General features: G+C 42.4%; 2 protein-coding genes across 12 annotated transcripts in view; one reads left to right on the top strand and one right to left on the bottom strand.

Annotated features, from left to right (window-relative positions):
- Window positions 1-1532: 1532 nt before the first annotated feature.
- LYRM1 (LYR motif containing 1) lies at window positions 1533-21268 on the bottom strand. Of its 11 annotated transcripts, XM_073887956.1 has the most exons (6): window positions 20308-20428; window positions 16245-16343; window positions 8152-8300; window positions 4348-4470; window positions 3907-3999; window positions 1533-2372 (listed from the first exon to the last, which is right to left on the bottom strand). In XM_073887956.1, exons 2-6 carry the CDS (start codon window positions 16306-16308, stop codon window positions 2256-2258), a joined length of 546 nt encoding a protein of 181 aa, XP_073744057.1. In that variant the 5' UTR covers window positions 16309-16343; window positions 20308-20428; the 3' UTR covers window positions 1533-2255. The 11 variants fall into 11 exon arrangements, with proteins under 11 accessions (XP_073744057.1, XP_073744055.1, XP_025711172.1 ...); XM_073887954.1 differs by lacking the exons at window positions 16245-16343; window positions 20308-20428 and adding an exon at window positions 21154-21268; XM_025855387.2 differs by lacking the exons at window positions 16245-16343; window positions 20308-20428 and adding an exon at window positions 21154-21249 and having other exon boundaries at window positions 8152-8311.
- DCUN1D3 (defective in cullin neddylation 1 domain containing 3) overlaps window positions 21144-21424 on the top strand; it is a 34995-nt gene continuing 34714 nt past the window's right edge. The window contains exon 1 of the mRNA XM_025855378.2: window positions 21144-21277. The gene's annotated coding sequence lies outside the window, so the exon portion shown is untranslated. The remainder of the gene's footprint in view (window positions 21278-21424) is intronic.

Below are 21424 nucleotides of genomic sequence, written 5' to 3'. Positions count from 1 at the left end.
GTCCTGGGGCAGAGATGGCCAGAGATGAGCTTGGTGAGAAGCTGCAGGTCCTACCTATAAATAGCTCAGCAGATAACACCAGACAAACATTGTCACCAAGCTAGTCCTTGCTCTTTAAAAATCTAGCTGTTGGGTAAATAGTTTTCAGTCCTTGTTGGTGTTGGAAGAAAATTTCATTGGAAGAGGGGACATAGGGAAGATAAGTTCTGCCTTTAAAAGACCAAAGATGGAGATCTTATAGTCTTCGAGAGAAAATGGGAGGGGGGAAAAAGCTATTATAAACATAACTTATATGGAAGTTTTGGTAGTAATTTGACAATTATGTTCATGTGTATTAGAATATACATCTTTGCAAAGGAGGTTAGGCATATAAAATGCATTTAGATAAGGTTCCTGGCACATAGAAGATACTCAGGAGGCTAGCTAGCAATTAGATGGGCTTTCATTTTGGAAGAGGCTTGGGGGGGGGAAGGGTGGTTTCTCCACTCAACAGAGTTAAAGATGAAAGTTGCAGTCAAAATCACCTTGAGTTACTTAGAAAGGGGCCAGGAAGGAGACAGGCAAGCCATGTCTCACTTGGTCCAGCAGAACCAGTTTTTCCTCCAATGCAAGAACAGATCACTGTTTCAATGGTTGACCATCAGACGAAGTTTCACAGGTCCTATGTTGCGTGAGAAAATGCTTTAACACTAGAACCACCTCTGAGCAGGGAGATGCTTCTACTGTGAGACCAGAGAAGAGAGTGACTGATAGAATAGCAGATTCACGTCTCCCAGTTCAAGCGAGGCTAGGCTTTGTGCTCACTCAATGGCCAACACATCTGCCAGCACATTTAAATTTCTCATCTCTCTTCACCAAAGGCCTGTAGCTGCAGTTGTGTTCAATATGCATAGGTTATTGCTACAGTGATATATTTGTTCTCCAGGTCATTGCCAAGCTCTGCAGTACTTAATCTCAGCATGAGAGGGTGTGCTTCTGCTCACAGGAACAGGCTTGGGGATTGAAATATAACGTTTACTTTGAGACGATCAGTGTGAGAAGGGAATCCTAATCTAGGTATGGGCAGGAAGTTATCATCTGCTGCTTCTGAGGGTCACAAGGCCATTTTGGAAAAGAAAAGAGAAAGACCAAAATTGATACAGATTTGTCTTTATTGGTGATGCTCATCCTCTTTGGAGGTCAGAAGGAATGATATAAGGTACATGTGACTTACCATGGGACTCCACACATGCAGGGGTATAAATCCTTTGTATTTTGATTTCTCTTTGTGCCATTTGTTTAGACATAATTTGAAAGCCACCTTGGCCCTTGTACCTTCTAATTATGTTAAGATAAAATACTTATAATGAATGCAGAATGGTTTTAAGTGAGCCTTTCAGATCCTAAGTGCATCGTAAGTGATCAGAGGCTATAAGGTAACTATAGCCTAACTATATAACTATCTAACACAAATACTCTTGTGTATGTGTATGTTGGGGGCAGGAATGGGTCTCATGTAAAATTTCCATGAAAAAACATAATCAATCCAATGATTCACCTTTTTTTAAAAAGATTTATTTATTTTAGAGAGAGAAAGCACAAGCAGGGGGAGGGGGAGAGGGAGAGAGAGAGACTCCTCAAGCAGATTCCCTGCTGAGTGTGGAGCCCAATGCAGGGCTCAATCCTAAGAATTCGGGATCAGGACCTGAGCTGAAATCAAGAGTCGGATGCTTAACCGACTGAGCCACCCAGGCACCCCCAATGATGCACTTTTTAAGGGGAATGTATCTGGAAATTGGGAAGATCAAAAGATAAAACATACACAAAGAAACACCACTTTCAAGCAAGCCTTTGTTTTTTAAGCAAAAACTCTGGGGGAAAACGCCTAAAAATATTCTGAAGGTGGTGTATAGTTTTATAGTAGCTATGAGAACTTCCAGCAATTGGCTAATTTCTTCCTATCAGCTGGCATGTCTGGCGAATGGCATTTCCATGAAAAAGCTTTGTCAGCCTTGTCTTCCTTCTACAGGCCTTAGTCTTGTTTCCAAATGATGCTTCAGTGGGGGTGCAACCTCTAGGATTAGTGTCATCCATGTAGGCAACAAGACCCTGATGAACTGTAAGGATGTGTGAGTACAGGTCATGGGGTGATTACCAATATTTTGGAGGTTTTTAAGATACTTTAATTTTTGCCCCTAATCAAACAGAAGGGATTTGTCATCTGGTTTACATTCAAGACCTAGTTGGCTCATCATTCTGAGAAATTTTCTTCTGGATTAAGAAATCTCATCATGAGACTTGAGATATACTGGTTTGGAAAGTTTCCTCAGTTTTTCCTGGCTTCGAAGTCCCCGGCCTTGTAGTGGGGTAAGGCCCATTGGAGGCAGATGAATCTGAATAATGAGAATAAGAATAATGATAGTATTAAGAATTATAATCATTACAGCAGCTTATATCCACTGAAGATTTACTAGGTACTATACCCTCTGCTAAGCACTAAATCTACACTGATTCATTAATCCTTAAAATCCTTATATACATTAATCCTTGCAATAATCTCATAAGGAATTAGATAATATCTATAGATTAGAAATGGAGGCTCAGAAGTTAAAAACTTGTTCAAGCTTATATATACATTAAGTGGTAGAATCAGGATTTGAACCCAGGTCTGATTCCAGAGCTGGTATTGTTCTTTGTCATATTGCCTGCATGGAGGGGAAAATGACCACAGATCACATGGTGAGATAAGAATCCAAAGGCGGCGAGAAAAAAAATTTGTGTATACAAAGCTACTCTGTGCATAGTGGGAAACTGGGACCAGTCTAAATGCCTACTAAATGGCTGCTGGGTAAATTATGGCACGTTCTTGTCAAGAGGATACAGCAACAACCATTTAAAAAGATGGGAGGCAGAGACTACCAGAACAGATGAAGTAAAATAAGCAAGCAGCAAAGAGCATGCCCAGGATTCCATGTACATTAAGAAAATGTATGTATGGGGGCACCTGGTCGGCTCAGTCATTAAGCATCTGCCTTCGGCTCAGGTCATGGTCCCAGGGTCCTGGAATCAAGCCCCGCATCGGGCTCCCTGCTCTGTGGGAAGCCTGCTTCTCCCTCTCCCACTCCCCCCGCTTGTGTTCCTTCTCTCGCTGTGTCTCTCTCTGTCAAATAAATAAAATCTTAGAAAAAAAAAAAGAAAATGTATGTATGTACACGAATATAGAAAAAAGACAAAGGATATACTGCCCAACTATTAGGTTGAGCCAGTACAGTATAAAATTATTGTTTCTGTAGGTCAAGAGTAGAACACTGGCAATTTCATATGGCCCAACCTAACAGTTACAGTGGTAACTTCCACAGGGTGAGAAATTTGGACCATTTTCACTTCCCACCTTTAATGCTATTAACAACAAACCTGTCTTTCATTAAAAGAAAAGAAAAATGTTTCCATAAAAAAGATGAAAGTCAAGGGCGCCTGGGTGGCTCAGTTGGTTAAGTGACTGCCTTCGGCTCAGGTCATGATCCTGGAGTCCTGGGATCGAGTCCCGCATCGGGCTCCCTGCTTGGCAGGGAGTCTGCTTCTCCCTCTGACCCTCCCCCCCTCATGTGCTTTCTCTCTCTCTCAAATAAATAAATAAAATCTTTAAAAAAAAAAAGATGAAAGTCAAAAGAGAAAGCTATATAAATATAATCTGGCTTTCCCTTCTATATGTGGGAAAGTTGTACGAGTAGGAGAAATCAGGCATTCACTGACATTTTAGTTTGTTGTAATGGGTTGGCGGCATGCAAGGATAGCTTACTTCCAACATGCCTCCCACAGAAGCTCTAGACTTCTGGGCAAACACTAGCCCTCTTGGTACACATTCTTGGAAATAACTGGGTTGATGAGGATAAGTACCCACCACAAGTTAGCTGGAGTCACACTTACTGGCCTTGGATAAGGAATCTGGTAATGCAGTCCAATTTCAATCCTGGCTGTGCATTCATCTATACACTGTTTAATCAGGTCTGCGTCTGTGAGCTATTAAAAGAGGAAAATGGGTGAGGCTCTTAGTATCTTTCTAATGCTCCTTATGTAGAGGTATACATCTTCAACTTTCTCAGTTCACCAGCCAGTAAATGAAATGTTGAGAATGTGAAAAATCAAAAGCAATTTAATATAAAATTACTGTGGATTAAACATTTAAAAAGTTATGCAATAGGTAATACCAGCACATAGTAAAACATTATTCAACTAATACAAAAGGATATAATATAAAAACAAAGTCTCCCTTTTACCCCTGTCATAGTTCCCCTTCTCAAGGGCAACATTTATTGGCAGTTTCTTTATTTGTCCTTCCAGGGATATTCTATGTAGATAAAAGCATACCTGTATATATTTAGTTCTTTCTTCCTTACACAAATGATAGCTCACTCTGTTTTGAACCTTTCTTTTCCCATAACAACTTGAAGCTCCTTCTAGATGTACACAGCTGCCCATTCTTTTTAATAGCTGCACAAAATTCCAACATAAGGCTGTGTTATAATTTAATCAATTTTTTCCTGATGGACATTTAGGTTATTTCCAGTCTTTTGCCATTATAAACAATTCTGTTATGGATCCCTCTAAAATTGTTTTTGGCTTACATGCAAATATATCTAAAAGATAAATTCCTAGAGAATGCTGGGTCAAAGGGTATTTGTTCATGCATTTTTAATTCTTACAGATATTCCCTCTAGAGTCAAAGTACCCTCTAAGAGGTTATACCAATTTATAGTCCCACCAACACTGAACTGAGGATTCTTCACATCCTCCCCATATTGATCAAACTTTAACCCAATTATTGCAGCAAGTGCTGTCTAGAACCAACCCCCCCCCCACCAAGTAAGATATCGGAGAATGATCCACCTCTTCTTTTGAACTGTAAACTGCCTTGCTCGTTGGTAAGGGGAAGAAATGGCTTTTTAGATTCCCAAATAGTCAAATCGTGGTAGTCCAGTTTGAAGTAAAGGAATCACAAGTTCATTCCGAAAAACAGACTGCCAGGTAGAAGGGCAGAAACCCTTTCATTCCAAGGATGGAAAAGGAGTTGACACGTGGCTCTGCCAAGAGTTTGCAAGTGAGCCTCAAAGCAAAGCTTGGGACTGCACAGTCCCAAATGACACCCACAGTGACATCTGGGCCAGTGAGGCTTGGAAATTCCAAGGGCGCGCCTATCCTATGGTACCTCTTACAGCAGAGAAGGGTTCTAGGAACTGCAATGCACAGAACTACAGCTGGGTCCCTTGGGGCAGAGGCTCAGCTTTCTGACCTCTGTGCTTCTCAGAATCTGCTGCTCTGATGTCCACATTGGGAACAGATTTCCATGTTCCCATTTGCCCATTAGAATTCAGAACAATTCAGGAGATGCCTCTGGATTATTATTAAACTCTTACAGCAAGTGAAGTTCTAAGAAACTACTTATATCTGCATAAGGGACTGGGGAGAAAGAAGCCCCTGATAAAGTATGTATGGTTAAGGGGGATGAGGGCTCCTCGGACTCCAGCTGTCCTTCTGAACAAGTCTGGGTTAGAGTTCTCCAAATTCAGTCGTTCACAGGCTGCCTTCATGATTCTGCTATATCCACACACCATTTACATTAATATTAAACTTTCTCTTTAAATGTACTGTATCCTAAGCATAGTATTTGTAAAATTATCTGATATTATATTTTCTTTCTAATACATGGCAAAACAAGTACATATCTTAAAATTAAAAAACCACGTATCTCCTCCCCAGGCACAAAAAAATCATCTCACTCACGTAGCATCCTGGCACATACACTTCCCTCTGGCTCACACCACACTGGGCTAGTTCAAGCAGAGGCAAAGGAAGGATTGGTTACTGCCATAACTGAGAACTCAAAGGGTCTTGAGTAGTCCTCACATTAGTGAGCTTAAAAAGGATTACTGGGCACATCCTACTATGGTATCTCCAGCACCTGGCTAGACACTGTGAGGCCATGGTCCCCACCTTCAACTATCAAGTTTATTACCTGGGCAGAACAACTATGATGCATAAAGTTCCAGCAAAGGCATGGAGGCATATAACCAACAGGGCAATGACTGCTGCAGATGGCTACACAGGAATTCAGAATAGGTTTCTGCCGTGGGATTGAATGAAGGCAAAGAAGTGGAGGAAGACTTCCTGGAGAAGGTAAGTCAAGCCAAAGTATTTGTAAATGCTCATGAATTTAGTGACAACCACAAGGCAGGGCCCGTGGGATATACAAGAAAGTATAAGACATTGTGTGCTCAAGGAACTGACAACCTGGTTGCGGAGACCACACCAACAAATGAAACAAACAAGAAAGAGTATGACCAACTACTCAGGGGTAGGCATAGGCTAGTGGTCTTCCAACGTTTTGACTACTACTTTCAATAAAAAGTTTCTGAGCCCACAGCTCCATTTATGTACTCATATTGATTTATAAATACATTAATAAATTCATTAAATGTACCAATAAGCTAATAAAAATATACAAAATAGACATTTTTTTAAATGAAAGAAGGGGTTAATGGGAACAAATCCGTTGACTTTTTTTTTTTTAAGATTTATTTATTTATTTATTTGAGAGAGAGAGAGAGAGAGAGCGAGAGAGGGAATACAAGCAGGGGGAGTGGGAGAGGGAGAAGCAGGCTTCCGGCCGAGCAGGGAGCCCGATGTGGGGCTCGATCTCAGGACCCTGGGATCATGACCTGAGCTGAAGGCAGCCCCTTAACCGACTGAGCCACCCAGGCGCCCCAAAATAGACATTTTTAATACACTCTGGTGTGTGGCACAAAAAGTTTGGAGAAGCTGGTGGAGGGTCAGAAAGGCAGAGATAAGCTTCATAAGCAGGTTGGTTTTATGAAGCGGGGAGACCTCAGGGCTTCTGAGAAGGGGAACGTAGGTTGGGAGGGTTTCTTTTGTAGTGCTTACCCGAATTGCCATTTTACACTTCTTGCCATCTAACTCTGAAACATCTGTGAGGGATCCTGTCTTGGTTTTGCTCATTTATATCCCCTGTGTCTAGTCCAGTGTTTGGCACATGATGGGCACTCAAATACTTGCTTACCGAAAGAATGAGAGCAAACAGCTTGCAGAGTGGTAACAGGAGCTAGAGCAAAAATAGGCAAACTGGAAAGGGGAGGTGTCCTTGTGGAAGGAGGAGTTCTGCTTTGGATCATCATGCCTGGCATGAGCTCCTTCAGGTGGCTGGTGAGAGGCTGAGGCTGGGTATTCAGATATAGGAGCTGGAACCAGAAAGTGACTGCATGGTCCCTGGGCCTCAGCACAGAGGCCTGACCTGCAGAGGATCCTTACAGTTGGCCGGCGGGTGTGTGGAGAAGACAGGGCCAAAAAGGACACAGAAACAGGGCTCAGAGCGGGAAAAGAGAGTAGACTGTCAGAAGGTTTCACGAGGGAACAGTGACGGCATTGACTCTGTGAGATCAATGAGAAGGAGGCAAGAAAAGTCAGAAGCTGAAAGTCTCTTTCCATGCTTAGTGCCAGGCAGTCTTCGTAAGGAGCTAACAGCTAATGCTTTATAGTCTGTTGGGATGGGTCAAATCAAGCCTCTTGCAGATGGTCTTCGGCTCCCTGGTGTCTGGGTGGGCAGTCCATTAAACTAGCTAATGGAGGCACTATCTTACCCAATTCTGTGGTCCCAAAGGGCAAACTCACTCTGCTAGCCAAAGAGGCTCGAGTTCAAAGTGAAGTTATGAAGGGAACCCTGTGTCTTAATCCTATTCTCCTCCCTCTGAATGGGTTTATACTTGGAGGTCTTGAATAGGTTATGAATTGAAAACAAAAGTTTAACTGCACACCTCCTGTGGGAGGGACTGGTAACAGGCCCAGTGTGTGAGGAACAGCTCCTCCCCTGAAAACCCTCACTGGCCTGACTTGTGTCACCTGGCTCATGGGGTCTTCTGAGGACGCCGAGCCGCTTATGGGTTGGACTGAGACCTGAACCAAATGAAGAGAGAAACCCAGGCTGGGCTCTGCTTCCCAGTGGTTAAGCAAGCGAGCTCAGCTATGCCTCTGGGCCCTTCCAGCCCCACACTTGGCCACTGTGACCCGTGATGCTCAGTCCTCTCAATTTTCGGATGAAAAAGAACAAACATCACAAGAAACTGCCCTCCTCCTTACAATCTCCAGTTGGGGCCTACTTACATTTTTGTTTTTCTGGAACAGTGTTCTGGCTTCATTTAATATGTACTGTTTTTCTTTAATGGTGTCTTCCATCTGCCCTGATGCCGCCTGCCATTTCCTCGCAAGCCTGAAAATTCTGCGGTACAGGCCAAGAACTTCTTGTCGTGTTGCTGTTGTCATCCTCAGACCCACCAAAATAGAAGAGGGAAAATTTGCATGAAAATTCAGTTTGACAGTAGGTAGCTAGGCAGATGTACATTTTTTTAATCAAGCTCTTTAATTAGTCTAGAAATAATTGCTCTTTCTCAACAGATCTGTTTGGTAGCATTGCCAGAATGGTGCTCTAGGAATACCAGCGATCTCTCAGCTGTCCTTGTATATCATCCCATGGTTGAGAGTTAATGTTTGCCATGACGGCCATTTTTACAAACCTGGTAAACCAAAATTCAAATGTGCTATACTCTAAAGCAGTAAATTCTTTACCAGACTATCTTAGGAACGATGCTTTTAGTGTGTATTTTTGTAAAACTACAACCCTCACCAGAGTGCCTGGAAAAGGCACATTTTGAATAAATTTTCTAGTTAAGTAACTTGAGTTTCATGCAGGGGTTATAAACTCAAGCACCTCTAGGGCCTGGCAGATAAAATGAGAGAACCTGGTTGGGTGGGGACAGTGGCAAAATGGAGAGGATGTACCGCACCCCCCCCCCCAAAAGGAACAGTTGCTACTCAGCTCCAGGCAGTTGCTGCCTTGTAGAAATGAGGGCCTAGCACGGTGCCTGGGTGGCTCAGTTAGCTGGGCATCGGACTCTTGATTCCGGCTTGGGTCACGATCTCAGGGTCGTGGGATCGAGCCCTGTGTCGGGCTCCGCACTTGTGCGGAGTCCGCGTGGGATTTTCTCTCTCCCTCTCCCCCCATTTTCTTTCTAAAATAATAAATAAAATCTTAAAAAAAAAAAAAAGAAATGAGGGCCTAGGAATGCCAAATTTCCTGATACTTTAACAATAGGTAGCAATCCAGATTTTTTAAAATGTGAAATCTCAAAAAAAACATTAATTCATTCTTTTTGAAAGTCTGAGTACCATGAAGGTCAAAAAAAATTGGTCTGCAGCTTCGATTCTACCCAGAGGCTGCCGGGTTGTAACCTCTCTTTTAGTTCATCATAACCTTGTTGAAAATCTCTCTCAAACTGTTGGTCTGCTTCCTTGTTCACGTAAGAACCATACAGTAAGTACAACTGAAAATCTTTCTGATGACTGAAGAGCTTATAGCCTCTTTGGGTTTTTACTCTGAAACATTAGTTTTAATTTCAGAGAACTTGGCTAAGTGAGTCCTGACCTAAGTAGATTCCCCAAAGCTAACTGCGTTTTTAAAGATAAATTTATGGAAAAAAAATTAAGTTTTTCAGATTTTTATTATGAAATATTTCAGATATGGAGAACAATATAATTAACAGCCATATATTCACAATGGATCTTAAGGAATACATTACATATATATTTGTATATACCTTCTAGTCAAATTTCCCTTCCTCTCTCCTAGAATGAACACTATCCTGAATTTGTTATTTGTCTTCTCACATAGAGCTTTACACTTAACATTATATAGTATTGCTTAGCAAGTTTACAAATCTTATACAGTTGACCCTTGAACATGGGGCTTAGGAGCACTGACCTCCACGCAGGCAAAAATCTGTGATTAACTTTTGAGTCCCCAAAAGCTTTACTAATAGCCTACTGTTGACATGAAGCCTCACTGATAACATAAGCAGTCAAGGAACACATATATATGTATATGTATATGTATTATATGCTTTATTCTTAACGATGAAGTAAGCTAAAGAAAGGAAAATGTTATTAAGAAAATCACGAGGAAGAGAAAATACATTTACAGTGTTGTTCTGTACTTAAAAAGAAATCTGTTTACAGGTAGACCTGCATAATTCAAACCCATGTGGTTCAAGGGTCAACTCTCTATATAAAAGTTATTATGTCCTTCTGCAACTTGTTTTTTTTGCCGATGTTCATCTACATTGTTACATGTAGCTCTAGCTCATATGTTCTCAATACTGCAATTCAGTCCACTGTATGAAGACATCCCAATATACTTGTCTCTTCTCCTGCTAATGTCCTAATGTTGGACATTAGGTATTTCTTTTTTTTTTTTCTCCCCCCCCTTTTTTAACTTATGCAAAAACTTCAGCCTGTGTCTTTACTATTTACTTCAACATCTAAAAGAAGACAGAAAAACAAATTCCCACTACTAGAAGATTCTGATAAGTCAAATTTTAGAGAATGAATACTGTACTGCCTTTAACAAATGGGTAGGCTGGGAAGACAAGGACAGATTTAGTAACTGAGTAGCAGGGTCAGGCACTGGGACACCTCACTATGAGTACTGGGCTTTCCTCAAACAGGCTCATCAGGAATGGGAAGTAGGCTGCTCACTGCCCTTTAGGACAGGATCCATTACCAACCCAAGGGGGAGGGGATACCATGTGGAGACTGTATACCTTAGGATGGTCCTGAGCTTATGAGAACTTGGGCAGCTAAATAATGCAAATGGGAGCTGGAAAGAGGTATATTTATCTAGACATTCTAAGTACCTACAAGGAATTTACCTTACAGAGAATTTCTTTTTAATGATTGCCCTTCCTAACCCTGGTGACCTTACTTGCAATGAGAATGAACCAAGGCTTAACCATTTGCTAAAAAGCCTGAAAGCACTACTTCACCCAATTCAAAAGTTAAAAACGAAAATTATAATCAGCACCAATTCTGACGTCCATGATGCCTCACAAAGAAAAAAATGTTTAGAAGAAATGTGTAAAAACCGAGAGGAAACATCATGCTTTGTGGCTAAGAGTAATAAAAACCCATGAGATGATGAGACGATGACTTTTCCTGGTAAGGAAACAGGTTTCTGAGTGTCTAGTTCTCCCTAAAACTCCATGGTTTCAAATGAAAATACGTGAGTCAGTTCCTGTGAGGGGCAGGGAGTCTGTAACTTCGATTAATGTTTGCTTCACTTCCCTGTCATCAACAGATGAAACTTCCCTGACTGCATGACACTTGAGGAAAGTGAAGGATGTCTGGCAAATTAAAACAGCAGCAAGCGTCTCCAAAGTCTGACTTTCATTGGTTTCCTTGTACTACTCGAAAAAGCCACAGCTTCAAACTGTAACTGATCATATACCATAATCAGATACACAAGCCCTGCAATTAGAGTACTCAAGGTAACGAGTAGTACTAACAATTGGTACTTAATAGGACTATTTTCAAAACACTTTAATTAATGTTTTAAGTGTTTTGAAAACTAATCCTGAAAGGGAGATAAGTGAAGTCTCCCTCTCCAACATCAGGTGACCCAAAAAACCCAAGTCCCAAAGACTTCCAGAGAGAAGGGTCTAAAGCTGTATTCCCCATTGTGTATTATTAGCAAGTCTAGATTAATAACACTTCCTTCCAAGTCTTCAGAGAAAAGACAAGAAAAATGCCTCTTTTGCTTTCTTACTGGATTTCTTTCAGTTCGAGGGAATCATGTTTTTCTTACTTTAGAGGTATATACCCATGCTGTTCTCCCTTTCTAGAAGGCTCTCTCCTGACCACCTCCCTTTTTACCTGACCAACCCCTACTCATCCTTCAGTTCCGCAAACATGGGTATCTCAGAAAATCCTCCCCCCTCCCCTCACCACATGCATTGAATCAGGTCTCTGTTGAAACTTCCTGTGGATCCTTGAATTTCTTCTTTGTAGCTCTAATTACTCAAGTAATAATGGTTTGTTAGTGTCTGTCTTGCCCCAGTTGATCCTCATGTTTATGGGGATAGTAACCATGTCCATCCTATATACTGCTCAATTCTCAGGACCTAGCCAGGTGTGTAAATGGTATTCAACAAACGTTTGCTGAATAAATGAAAACATCTCAAGATACAGAAAGCTTGGGATTCTAGGAACAAAACTGACCATATAAAAATTTTTTCTTCATGCTCTTTTCCCTTTGGTTTCTATTTTTGTCTTTGTTCCTAGGAAGCAACCTGTTTGGAGAAAGTGCCTTTTCCCTAAGAGTTTTCCTTCCAAAAGATATAATAGCTTGAAACCAACATTTATTCTTTTGAAACTATGATGTCTCACTACTGGTGCTAAGGCTGAAGCAGCCCCTTTTCTTCACTAGTCTCAAGGGTTGATCTGATGCAATGAGGTCTGCTGAGATTTTCCCACAGGCAACACGAGAAATATCAAACTGTCTAGAGGACCACAATTTTTTTTTAAGATCTTATTTTTAAGTAATCTCTACACCCAACATGGGGCTCGAATTCACAACACCTACATCAAGAGTCACATGCTCCACTGAGCCACTCAGGCACCCAAAGAGGACCATAACTGACCCACAGTCTCAACTGGCCACAAGGTCGATTCCTTTTTTTTTTTTTTTTAAGATTTCATTTATTTATTTGAGAAAGAGAGCGAGAACAAGCAGGAAGAGGGACAGGGGGAGAGAGACAAGCAGAATCTCTGCTGAATGAGGAGCCTGACGCTGGGCTCAATCCCAGGACCCTGAGATCATGACCTGTGCCCAAGTCAGACACTTAACCAACTGAGTCACCCAAGCACCCCACGAAGTTAAGTCTTAAAGAATTCTTAAAGTTTTGTAACTTATTCTGAGATTGACATTTCGTCAAACTGTTTCATTTTACTTCCTTAACCGCAAAACCCCAGAATGAGGAAAAATAAGAGATATGAAGTGTCCCTGGGAGGAAATGTGATTGGAAACTGGTCTTTTTCTTAAAATCGCACCCCATATAAACACAGTACGAAGATAAAATTCACTACCAAGCATCTACCAACTGCAGCCTGTGCCACTAAGCAAAGGCTGACAAATGTTGCTGGCTGGCGTGTTTTGGCCTCTGGTCACAGTTGCGAGATGTTTCCCCTACAGCAGGTGTCCCAAAGATTGGCTGGGAAGGTGATTTTTTTGGATGTACAAATATTTTCCTATTGTGACTCTTTTAATGTATTTTAATAGTCCATCAAACCCATAATCTAAAGTGATTTTGATATAGCAATATAGAGCTTCCTTTAAATAAATGTATTACAAAAGTTTCTAAAGCTGGTTTAAAATATGGGTACATAATACTATAATTTGAGATACAGAGTCTGAAAAACAGAAGTTTCAAAGCCACTGCTCTAAGGCACCCTGCTGTTCTGCCTTGGTGTTTATTCTGGCTGAGCCATCCACGTAAATGCCTGATTTCTGCTAGCCACCCCACTGCACTTAGTAGATACCTATTTGCTCTCAAGCTTTTCTAGGGGCACCTTTTTCTCTGCAACTATCACAGCCAGCCATTGCTATTTTGCAATTTCATTGTGTCTTTTTCTTCACAGTCTCTGAATTCCTGGAGGGCTTGGACTATTTTGCTCATTAGAATAATGATAATAATACTACATTTTGCTTTGTACTTACTCTGTGCCAGAGGCTTTGCTAGGTGTTTTACATATGTTAACTCCCCAAATCATGACAATTCTTTAAGATAGATAACTACCATTATCCCCTTTATAAAGGAAGAACCTGATGCAAAGAGGTAAGTAACTTGTCCAGGGGTCACATCAGCTATTAAGAGGTGGGGCTAGGGGGCGCCTGGCTGGCTTAGTCAGCAGAGACTCTTGATCTCAGGGTTGTGAGTTGAAGCCTTACATTGGGTGTAGGTAGGTGGGTAGGTAGGTAGGAAGGAAGGATGGATGGAAAGTAAAGAAAGAAAAGAAAGGAAGAAAAAGGAAAGAAAGGAAAGGGAAAGGGAAAGGAAAGGAAAGGAAGGGAAAGGAAGGGAAGGAAGAAAAGAAAGGAAGAAAAGAAAGAAAAAAGGAAAAGAAGGCAAAGAAAAGAAAGAAAGAAAGAAACAGGTGAGGCCAGGATTCAAACCCAGAACATCTGGAATCCAGCCGAAACTTTTAATCACTAAATAGGATGCTCAGGGCACCTGGGTGGCTCAGTTGGTTAAGCCACTGCCTTCGGCTCAGGTCATGATCCTGGAGTTCCGGGATCGAGTCCCGCATCGGGCTCCCCGCTGCGCGGGGAGTCTGCTTCTCCCTCTGACCTTCTTCCCTCTCGTGCTGTCTCTCATTCTCTCGTTCTCAAATAAATAAATAAAATCTTAAAAAAAAAAAAAATAAATAAATAAATAGGATGCTCAATCTCAGTGAATTTGATTGAATGTTAATTGCTTTAAAGAGCTTAGCCAGTTGTGACAATAGGAGCTGAACAATTCTGTTCCCTTCCCACAAAAAGCGAAAGACCTTTTGCACCTTGATATGAATAACCTTTTCAGATTTTCTGTATACCATCTGCCCTTCTTCCTCCCCTGCAACTGCACTTCCTTAATTATGTTGCACCTCAGCACCTTTTAAAGAAGGCTGTGCACTTGGTGGGACTGTGCTGCTCTTCGGTTCCCTATGGCAGCTCTCTTCTGCCACTCCACAGGGAGCTGACACCATAGAAGAGGCACCAGGGCTCATTACAGTGCTACCACTCCACAGGCCTTACTGGTCCCACCCAAGCATCCATCCATCAGTACCCACTGGGACCAGGCACAGGAGATTCTAGGGATACACAATCTTGATAATCAAGCAGCTATGGTTCCTGCCCTTCTGAGCTTCCATTTTAGTGGCAGAGCAGACGAGAAACAAGACAAAAACAATTTCTGGTGGTGGTATGTGCTCCTTAGGAATGAAACAGTAATATGAAAAAATGAACAGGGGCAGGGCTATTTTATTTTGGGTGGTGACATTTGAGTTCTGAATGACATGAAGGGGCCTGTTAAAGGGAAGAGTTAAGGGAAAGGTGCTTCAGGAAGAGGGTGGGAACCAACAAAGGCTATGAGTTGGTAAATATTGTCAATGCAGCCAGAACCTGTCGGGGAGGTGAGGCCGCAGGTGAGAATCCAGCACAGGTTGGGAGGGTAGGTCCTGGAAAGGAGTTTGGTTTGTAGTGTAAAAACAAAAGGAAGACATTGGCAGATTTTAAGCAAGTTGGAGTATCACGGTCTAATTTACATCGTTTAAAAATGTGCTGGGTTTCAAATTGTATCTTGCAGATGGTGAAAAAAAGTCTTGCCTAATGCCATCTAATTGACAGGAGAGTTGGGATTAAGAACCAATAAAGTTGGATGATTATTTCCCTGACCAAGAGCTTTCCCATTTTTATTTTGGAGTAATGGGGAAGTAATCAATCTAAAACAAAATAAAACAAAACACACCACCCACTCACCCTTCTACTCTACGGTGAGTGGAAATAGTGAAAGGTCTGGGTAGCCTCCAAGAACCCACTCTACACAGCTCATGTAGGCACGTGGCATGTCTAGATTTAATTTTACAGGAGGCCTGTGGGAAGATATGCTAGTATTAGGGGATTTATCCACTGCACCCTTTTCCCCACCTTTGGAAAGACCATCACAGCATGAACACTGAGGAGTTTAAGAGCAGAGATGAAAATTCCTTCTCCAGATGAAATTTATAGAAGTATGACTCTGGTCTCAGGAATGTCAAAATTCCCAGTGTTGGACTCTCATGAGGCTTTGCCTTCTACTTAAGAAAAAGTGTTGCAGTATAAACAAGGGACAGAAAAGGCAATGGGAATTAACCGACTTTCAAGCCCCAGGTTGAAGGAAAGACTCTTTCCATTCTTTCAATATCTGCCCCTGGGTGGAATTTTTTTTATCTCATAATGATGTAATAGAGTCAAATTTCTCCCCCAACTACTTTATGATTGGGTGGGTGGGTTAGGGTAGTGGAGACTGTGAAACGCACCCAAATGAAATCACTGTCTTACGTGTTCACTGGGCACCCATGCTGGCCTTGTCCCTCTCCTGCTCACCCATCTCCTTACATCTGACACCCCTTCTTTTTGTCAAATGAAGGTCCAAATTCACAGAACTGAAATATTTTTTCTTTGCCTAACTGCTGATTCTCATCCTTGAACTTCCTGTACTTTTTGCAGGGTGCCTTCTTCATGCTGAAATGGGTTCATTTATGCCCCTGCGATGTGTACCCCAGGCACCTCCAGCACACTTGTGTCATACTGTTCTTCCTAGTCTATTCTAAGTTTCTGTTTGGCTTACCTTTCTTCCTCCACTGTGTGTGTTTTGGGGAGCGATAAATTAGAAGGTTAGGACTATGCCTCATTCATCACACCCTTAGGCCTGGTACAAAGTTGGAGCCTAAATTTGTAAGAAGAAGAAATTTACACACACAGAATAGTCACCAGTAATGCCCATTCTCATACATGGTAGTATTTGGACCAGTATTTAAAAATACTAAGTAACCCTCACAAAGATGTTTTCAAGAGTGGTGCTGTGGGTGTGAGGATAAGGAACTTAAGACTCCGTTATTTGGGGAGGAGTCCTTATCAGTTCCATCTAAGGCAGTATAAGACACACAGTTAAAATGTAACCCTTACTCACAAGTTCTTTAAAAGCCAGTAATGGTTGATGCACTGGACTGAAATGATTTACTTTTTCCACGAAGCTTAGAACCAAATATATAGAAAAATGTGGTTCTGATACATTTTTTTCTTGGAAAAAAAATCCTTCTGGGGAATAGATCCATTGCACCCAAATGATCAGGGGTCAAACCTACAAAATTGTAATTTAAAGCTTCTGTCATTTGGAAAACCTCTAGGGAACTGAAATGCTCTCATAATGCCAAAGCAAACAGTTTTTCTTGCCCCGGGAAGCAGAGTAGAGAATGACTGCCTTGGTTTTAGGCATTCAAAGTTTTTCCACATATGTAAGGAACAGAAGATACAGTGCAACTAATGAGCAAATGGGTTCTGGAATGGTCAAACCTGGGTTTGAATTCTGACTACACTGGTCGTCTTCCTGAGCCTCAGTTTCTTAAAAAGTGAAATGGGGTAACAATAGAACCCTCTTCAAAGAGTGGTGGTAAGGATTATTCATGAGATAACCCATGTAAATCACTTAGCATTGGGAGCTAACGAAGGCAAATGTTACCTGAATAGGAGGAAATAAAGAAGAAACAATGAGGCCTCTTTTATCTATGCTAAGCTTTGTCTGCAGAGGGAAAAGAAGCGTGCGGCCTGTTGGCCAATTTATTGCTTTGTGATAGTAATGGATTTTCCTAAAGCTGTTTCCCTCTGATCATTAATAATCCCTGTACAGTAAAGGGCTATTGTTCTTCAGTATGAGTAAATAACCCTGTCAGAGGCACTGCTTATCTTCAGACCACAGCACATACTTCTTACTGGAAATATAATGCAGGTGCCAACATCGAAAGCATGCCCAGACTTCCCTTCCTATTTTTCTTCCTTTATCTCTTACTCCTTGCTTATCCTTTGGCGTGTTTTTCTCCTACATCTGTTATATTTCCTACTTTCTGGTGTACACCCATATCCTATACAGTATCATCCTTACCCAAATCGAATAACCTTCAAGATAAGCTGTGCTCCACACATCTCTGCCCTCTCTCCTCTCTCTTCAATAATAGACAGACGGTCACAGACAGACACACACACACACCCAATGGACTTGTTTCCTGTCCTGGACTCAGTTTTTGGTTACTAGAATCCAAAAAGGGAAGTGTAAAGCCACACATTGTTTTGCAAATCTCAGGATATGCTTGTGTGGTGTACTTAATCATACCACAGCTATTCTCTGAAACAGCATCTTTTTACACAGAAAGAGACAATATGGTGTGTCAGAGATAGGAGGCAGGGAGAAGGTAGATTGTATTTTCATTTTACTTAAAGGAATGGAAATTAGGTTAGGTCCTGTAATATGGGAAATCTCCAGAACACAGGGAAAAACCAAAAATACTGATGTCTGAAAGACTTCGAAATTATCCCAAACAAGATCATAGGAGGCAAGTATGCTCATTCTAAATATACCAGCACAGAAGCACATGCAAGATTATACTTGTAAGGGGAACTCCAATCAGGCTTTTGTAACCAAGAGAGATACAGCTCTTTTTCCTCTCAGAGACAGAAATTCTAAATGGAAACCAAGTTTTGGCCCCTCAATTCAAAAGAAATGGAAGTATCTGTTTCCTTACCAGCATATTTTAAGAGACAAAGTAAGGGTCAGTCAGAGGTGGTGAGAACCAGTTACCAGAAGTAGGAGGAGGTGTTAGACATGTGGGGTGTTATGTGAGCTGGAAATAGATGAAAACTAGGTCAATGCTAAAAATCAACCCCAGTCATTCATTCATAACTATCCAGGATTTCAACCCTTCATAGGAACTGGGGAAGTCCGAGAACAAGAAACACTTAGGTTTAAATTAACATTTAAATCCCTCCTTTGTGATAATTTCCTAGGGAAATGGATTAGGGAACTGACAAAAGAGCTTTGGTTAGAGCATTAGATACAGCTGGAGCTTCCTAGTATCTGACCCTTGATCCAACCATCTGATGAATAACCTCACCTTGCTTGAGTAGGGGTCCCTGCCCTCAAGACAGTTTCTAAATACCCTCCAACTATCAAGTAACTACCAAATGAGCAACTCTTCTCATCTGCAGAGGCAAAAGAGCTCCTTATTAGACAAAATTCCTTGAGAGTAGGAGCATTGACTGCCCCTCTTTACATGGGTGGAACGACTAGCACCCAGAGTACCTTCAAGCTCCTCCAGTCCAGTGCTGACCAACATAATGTATTTCAATGACAGAAATATTTTATAACTGTGCTGTCCAACAGGGTGGCTAGCCACTGGCCACATGTGGCTACTGCGCACTTGAAATATGGTTACTGCAGCTGAGGAACTGGCACTTAAATTTTTATTTAAATAGCTACAAGTAAAAAACCCAAATAAATAGCTACATGTAGCTAATGGCTCCTCAGGAACAGCACAGTGCTACAGCTACACCAAGTACTGCAAATCAAATGCCCACAGGTCAGGCAGATAGTTGAAGAGGAGGGGGGTGGGTGGCGAGAAGCTTATTGGCTCTGACTGTTGTAGTACAGGAACCTCAGGTAGTGTTGCCAGATTGTCTCATTTTTCAAACGAAGCTGAAAATCTGGATTTTGATGTCCAATTTTTATATGTTGGTAAGTAAATTTTAAAAAGAATTTAAACTTAAATCACTTTGTGGGATGAACGGGATGTTTGCATGCAATATCCGTCTTGCCAGTTTGTAGTCTCTAATTTAGGCCAGCCCCACCAGCTCAAAGAAAAAGACCTTATCCAATGCCCCTGCTCGTCAGTAGCAGATCCAAGACTGGAACCCAGGCCTTCTGAAACTTCTGATATCCTTTCTAGATTTTATGAATTTAACCATATCTAGTTTGTGATTGGCAGTGGCGGCAGCAGCGGGACAAAAGCCCCTTTGTCAGAATTGTTGAAATCCATGACTGATATCTTATGAATAGTGTTCCTACCTAGCTATAACCATATAGTGGACCCTACAGGCAAAGCTCTGTACTAGGAGCCAGCAGGACACAAAGAAGAAATAGCCCGTGGAGAGTCAGACATACAAACAATTAACAAGCAAAGTCAGGCTTGCTGTAATGGACACAAATCACCTGCGCACAAGTCCAAAAGCACCCACAGCTGTGGGAGGAAGGGAAGGAAGAGATTTGAGCCAGGGCTTAGACGATGAACAGAAGCTGGCTAGTGGGTTTGGATAAATCTCACTGATTATGAGTGAGTCTCATTATTATGGGATATTAAGGAAGCCTTCTTTTATCTCTGAGACCTTATCTGTGTCAAGGGTCTCCTCTGCTGGCTTCTCTTCTTCTTTGTGTAGTCTCTAAAAACCCCTCTACTTATTTTCCCTAGGACTTTTCCCCTGACTTGTATATCTAACTTCTCAACATCCTCACCTGGATGATTAATAGACCTAGCAAATCTAGTATGTTTAAAAGAGAATTTAGGATATTTCCTCCCAAACTGTTTTCCCTTAGGAGTCATCCTTGGTTCCTCCTCTTCCCATACATATCACATCCAATCCGGCAGCAAGTCTTGCAAGCTCTACTTCCAAAATGCATGATGAATTTAATTATCTGCATTTCCACGGCCACTACCCATCTCTCCCCTGGCCTACTGCAGCAGGCTCCTAACAGGTCTGACAACTTCTACCCTTCTCTATCTAGCAGCCAAGGGATTTTTAAAAAATGTAAATCAGGTCACTCTCCTTCTCAAAATCCTCAGGTAACGTAACAGCCAAACCCTTACCTTGGGCTAAAACGCTGTGCTTGACCAGGCCCTGCCATTTCTTCATCACAGACCACTCTGGCCCTTCTTTCAGTTCCAGCCACCTGGCTTTCTCGCCGTTTCCTTCCTCAGAACCCTTCCCGTTGGCTCTTTTCTCCATCTAGAATGTCCATTCCCTAGCTTCTCTCTTTTCTCGCATCTCTATGAAACCTGGTCTTGTCTGAAAAGCCTTACCCGAATTAGACTGACCCTCCCCCAATCTTCTACCACTTCACCCGGTATTATTGTCTTAGGGGGCATGTGGCACTTGCTGATATCCTCCTTACTGATTTACATTTTAACTTTCTTCTGCACTCGAATAAAAAGTCATGGAGCAAGGCCTCCGTCTTGTTCTCGTTTGTGGACCGAGGCAGTAAGAAGGAGGTTTGCGCTATCCTAGAAAGTCTCCGTAGCCTCTACGGGGCCTCGTTTGGGTCAACCTTCCCCAGCCTGACGCCTCTCGCTCCCGGAATTGCCCCTACTAATCTCCCATTTATATTCAGGGATCTAAAGGACTCAGAAAAGTCTCAGATGGGCCCAACCGGCATCTCAGCGTCCCCACAACAGGCCTCCGCTTCCTGGCCCTCGGGCCGCTTCCCTTGGCAGGTTCCTGAGGCCAGTGGCGATGACACCGAGCCGCCCTCGCGAGGCTGGGGTCACACAAGCACGTCTCCTAGCAACGTCGCACCCCCGCCCCCACCCCATCCCTGCCCCTGGGGAGCCAACCCCTTCCCCCAGTCTCCCGCGCCAGAAGTCAGCGTCTCCATCCCCTACACTCACTCTGCGTCAATCCTGCCTTCCCCCACCCACAGAAGCGCCGCAGCCTACCTCGGGCTAGGAGGAGGCGGTGCCGGGAGCTTAGCTGAGCCGCTGCTGACGCTGGTCGGGCAAGTCTGGTAGGCCAGGCCGGACTAAGCCACCGGGAGGACCTCTGTGGGAGCATTAGTTCCAGGTCAGGGGCAGTCTCGAGTCTCCCTTAAACTTTACACTCTAGCCCACCTTCCGCCGTATACGCAACAATATAGCCCACTTCATCCTTTCCCTAGTTTCCCTTATGCCCCTTTCGCTATCCTTTCCCCCCCCGAGCCAAAAAAATGGT

Source organism: Callorhinus ursinus, unplaced genomic scaffold, assembly GCF_003265705.2.
Source record: "Callorhinus ursinus isolate GAN/ISIS: 27379988/994484 unplaced genomic scaffold, GSC_fseal_2.0 scaffold85, whole genome shotgun sequence".
NCBI classification, from domain to species: Eukaryota; Metazoa; Chordata; class Mammalia; order Carnivora; family Otariidae; genus Callorhinus; species Callorhinus ursinus.
The sequence above is the reverse complement of the archived record's forward strand: the minus strand, read 5'-3'. Positions and strand labels throughout refer to the sequence as shown.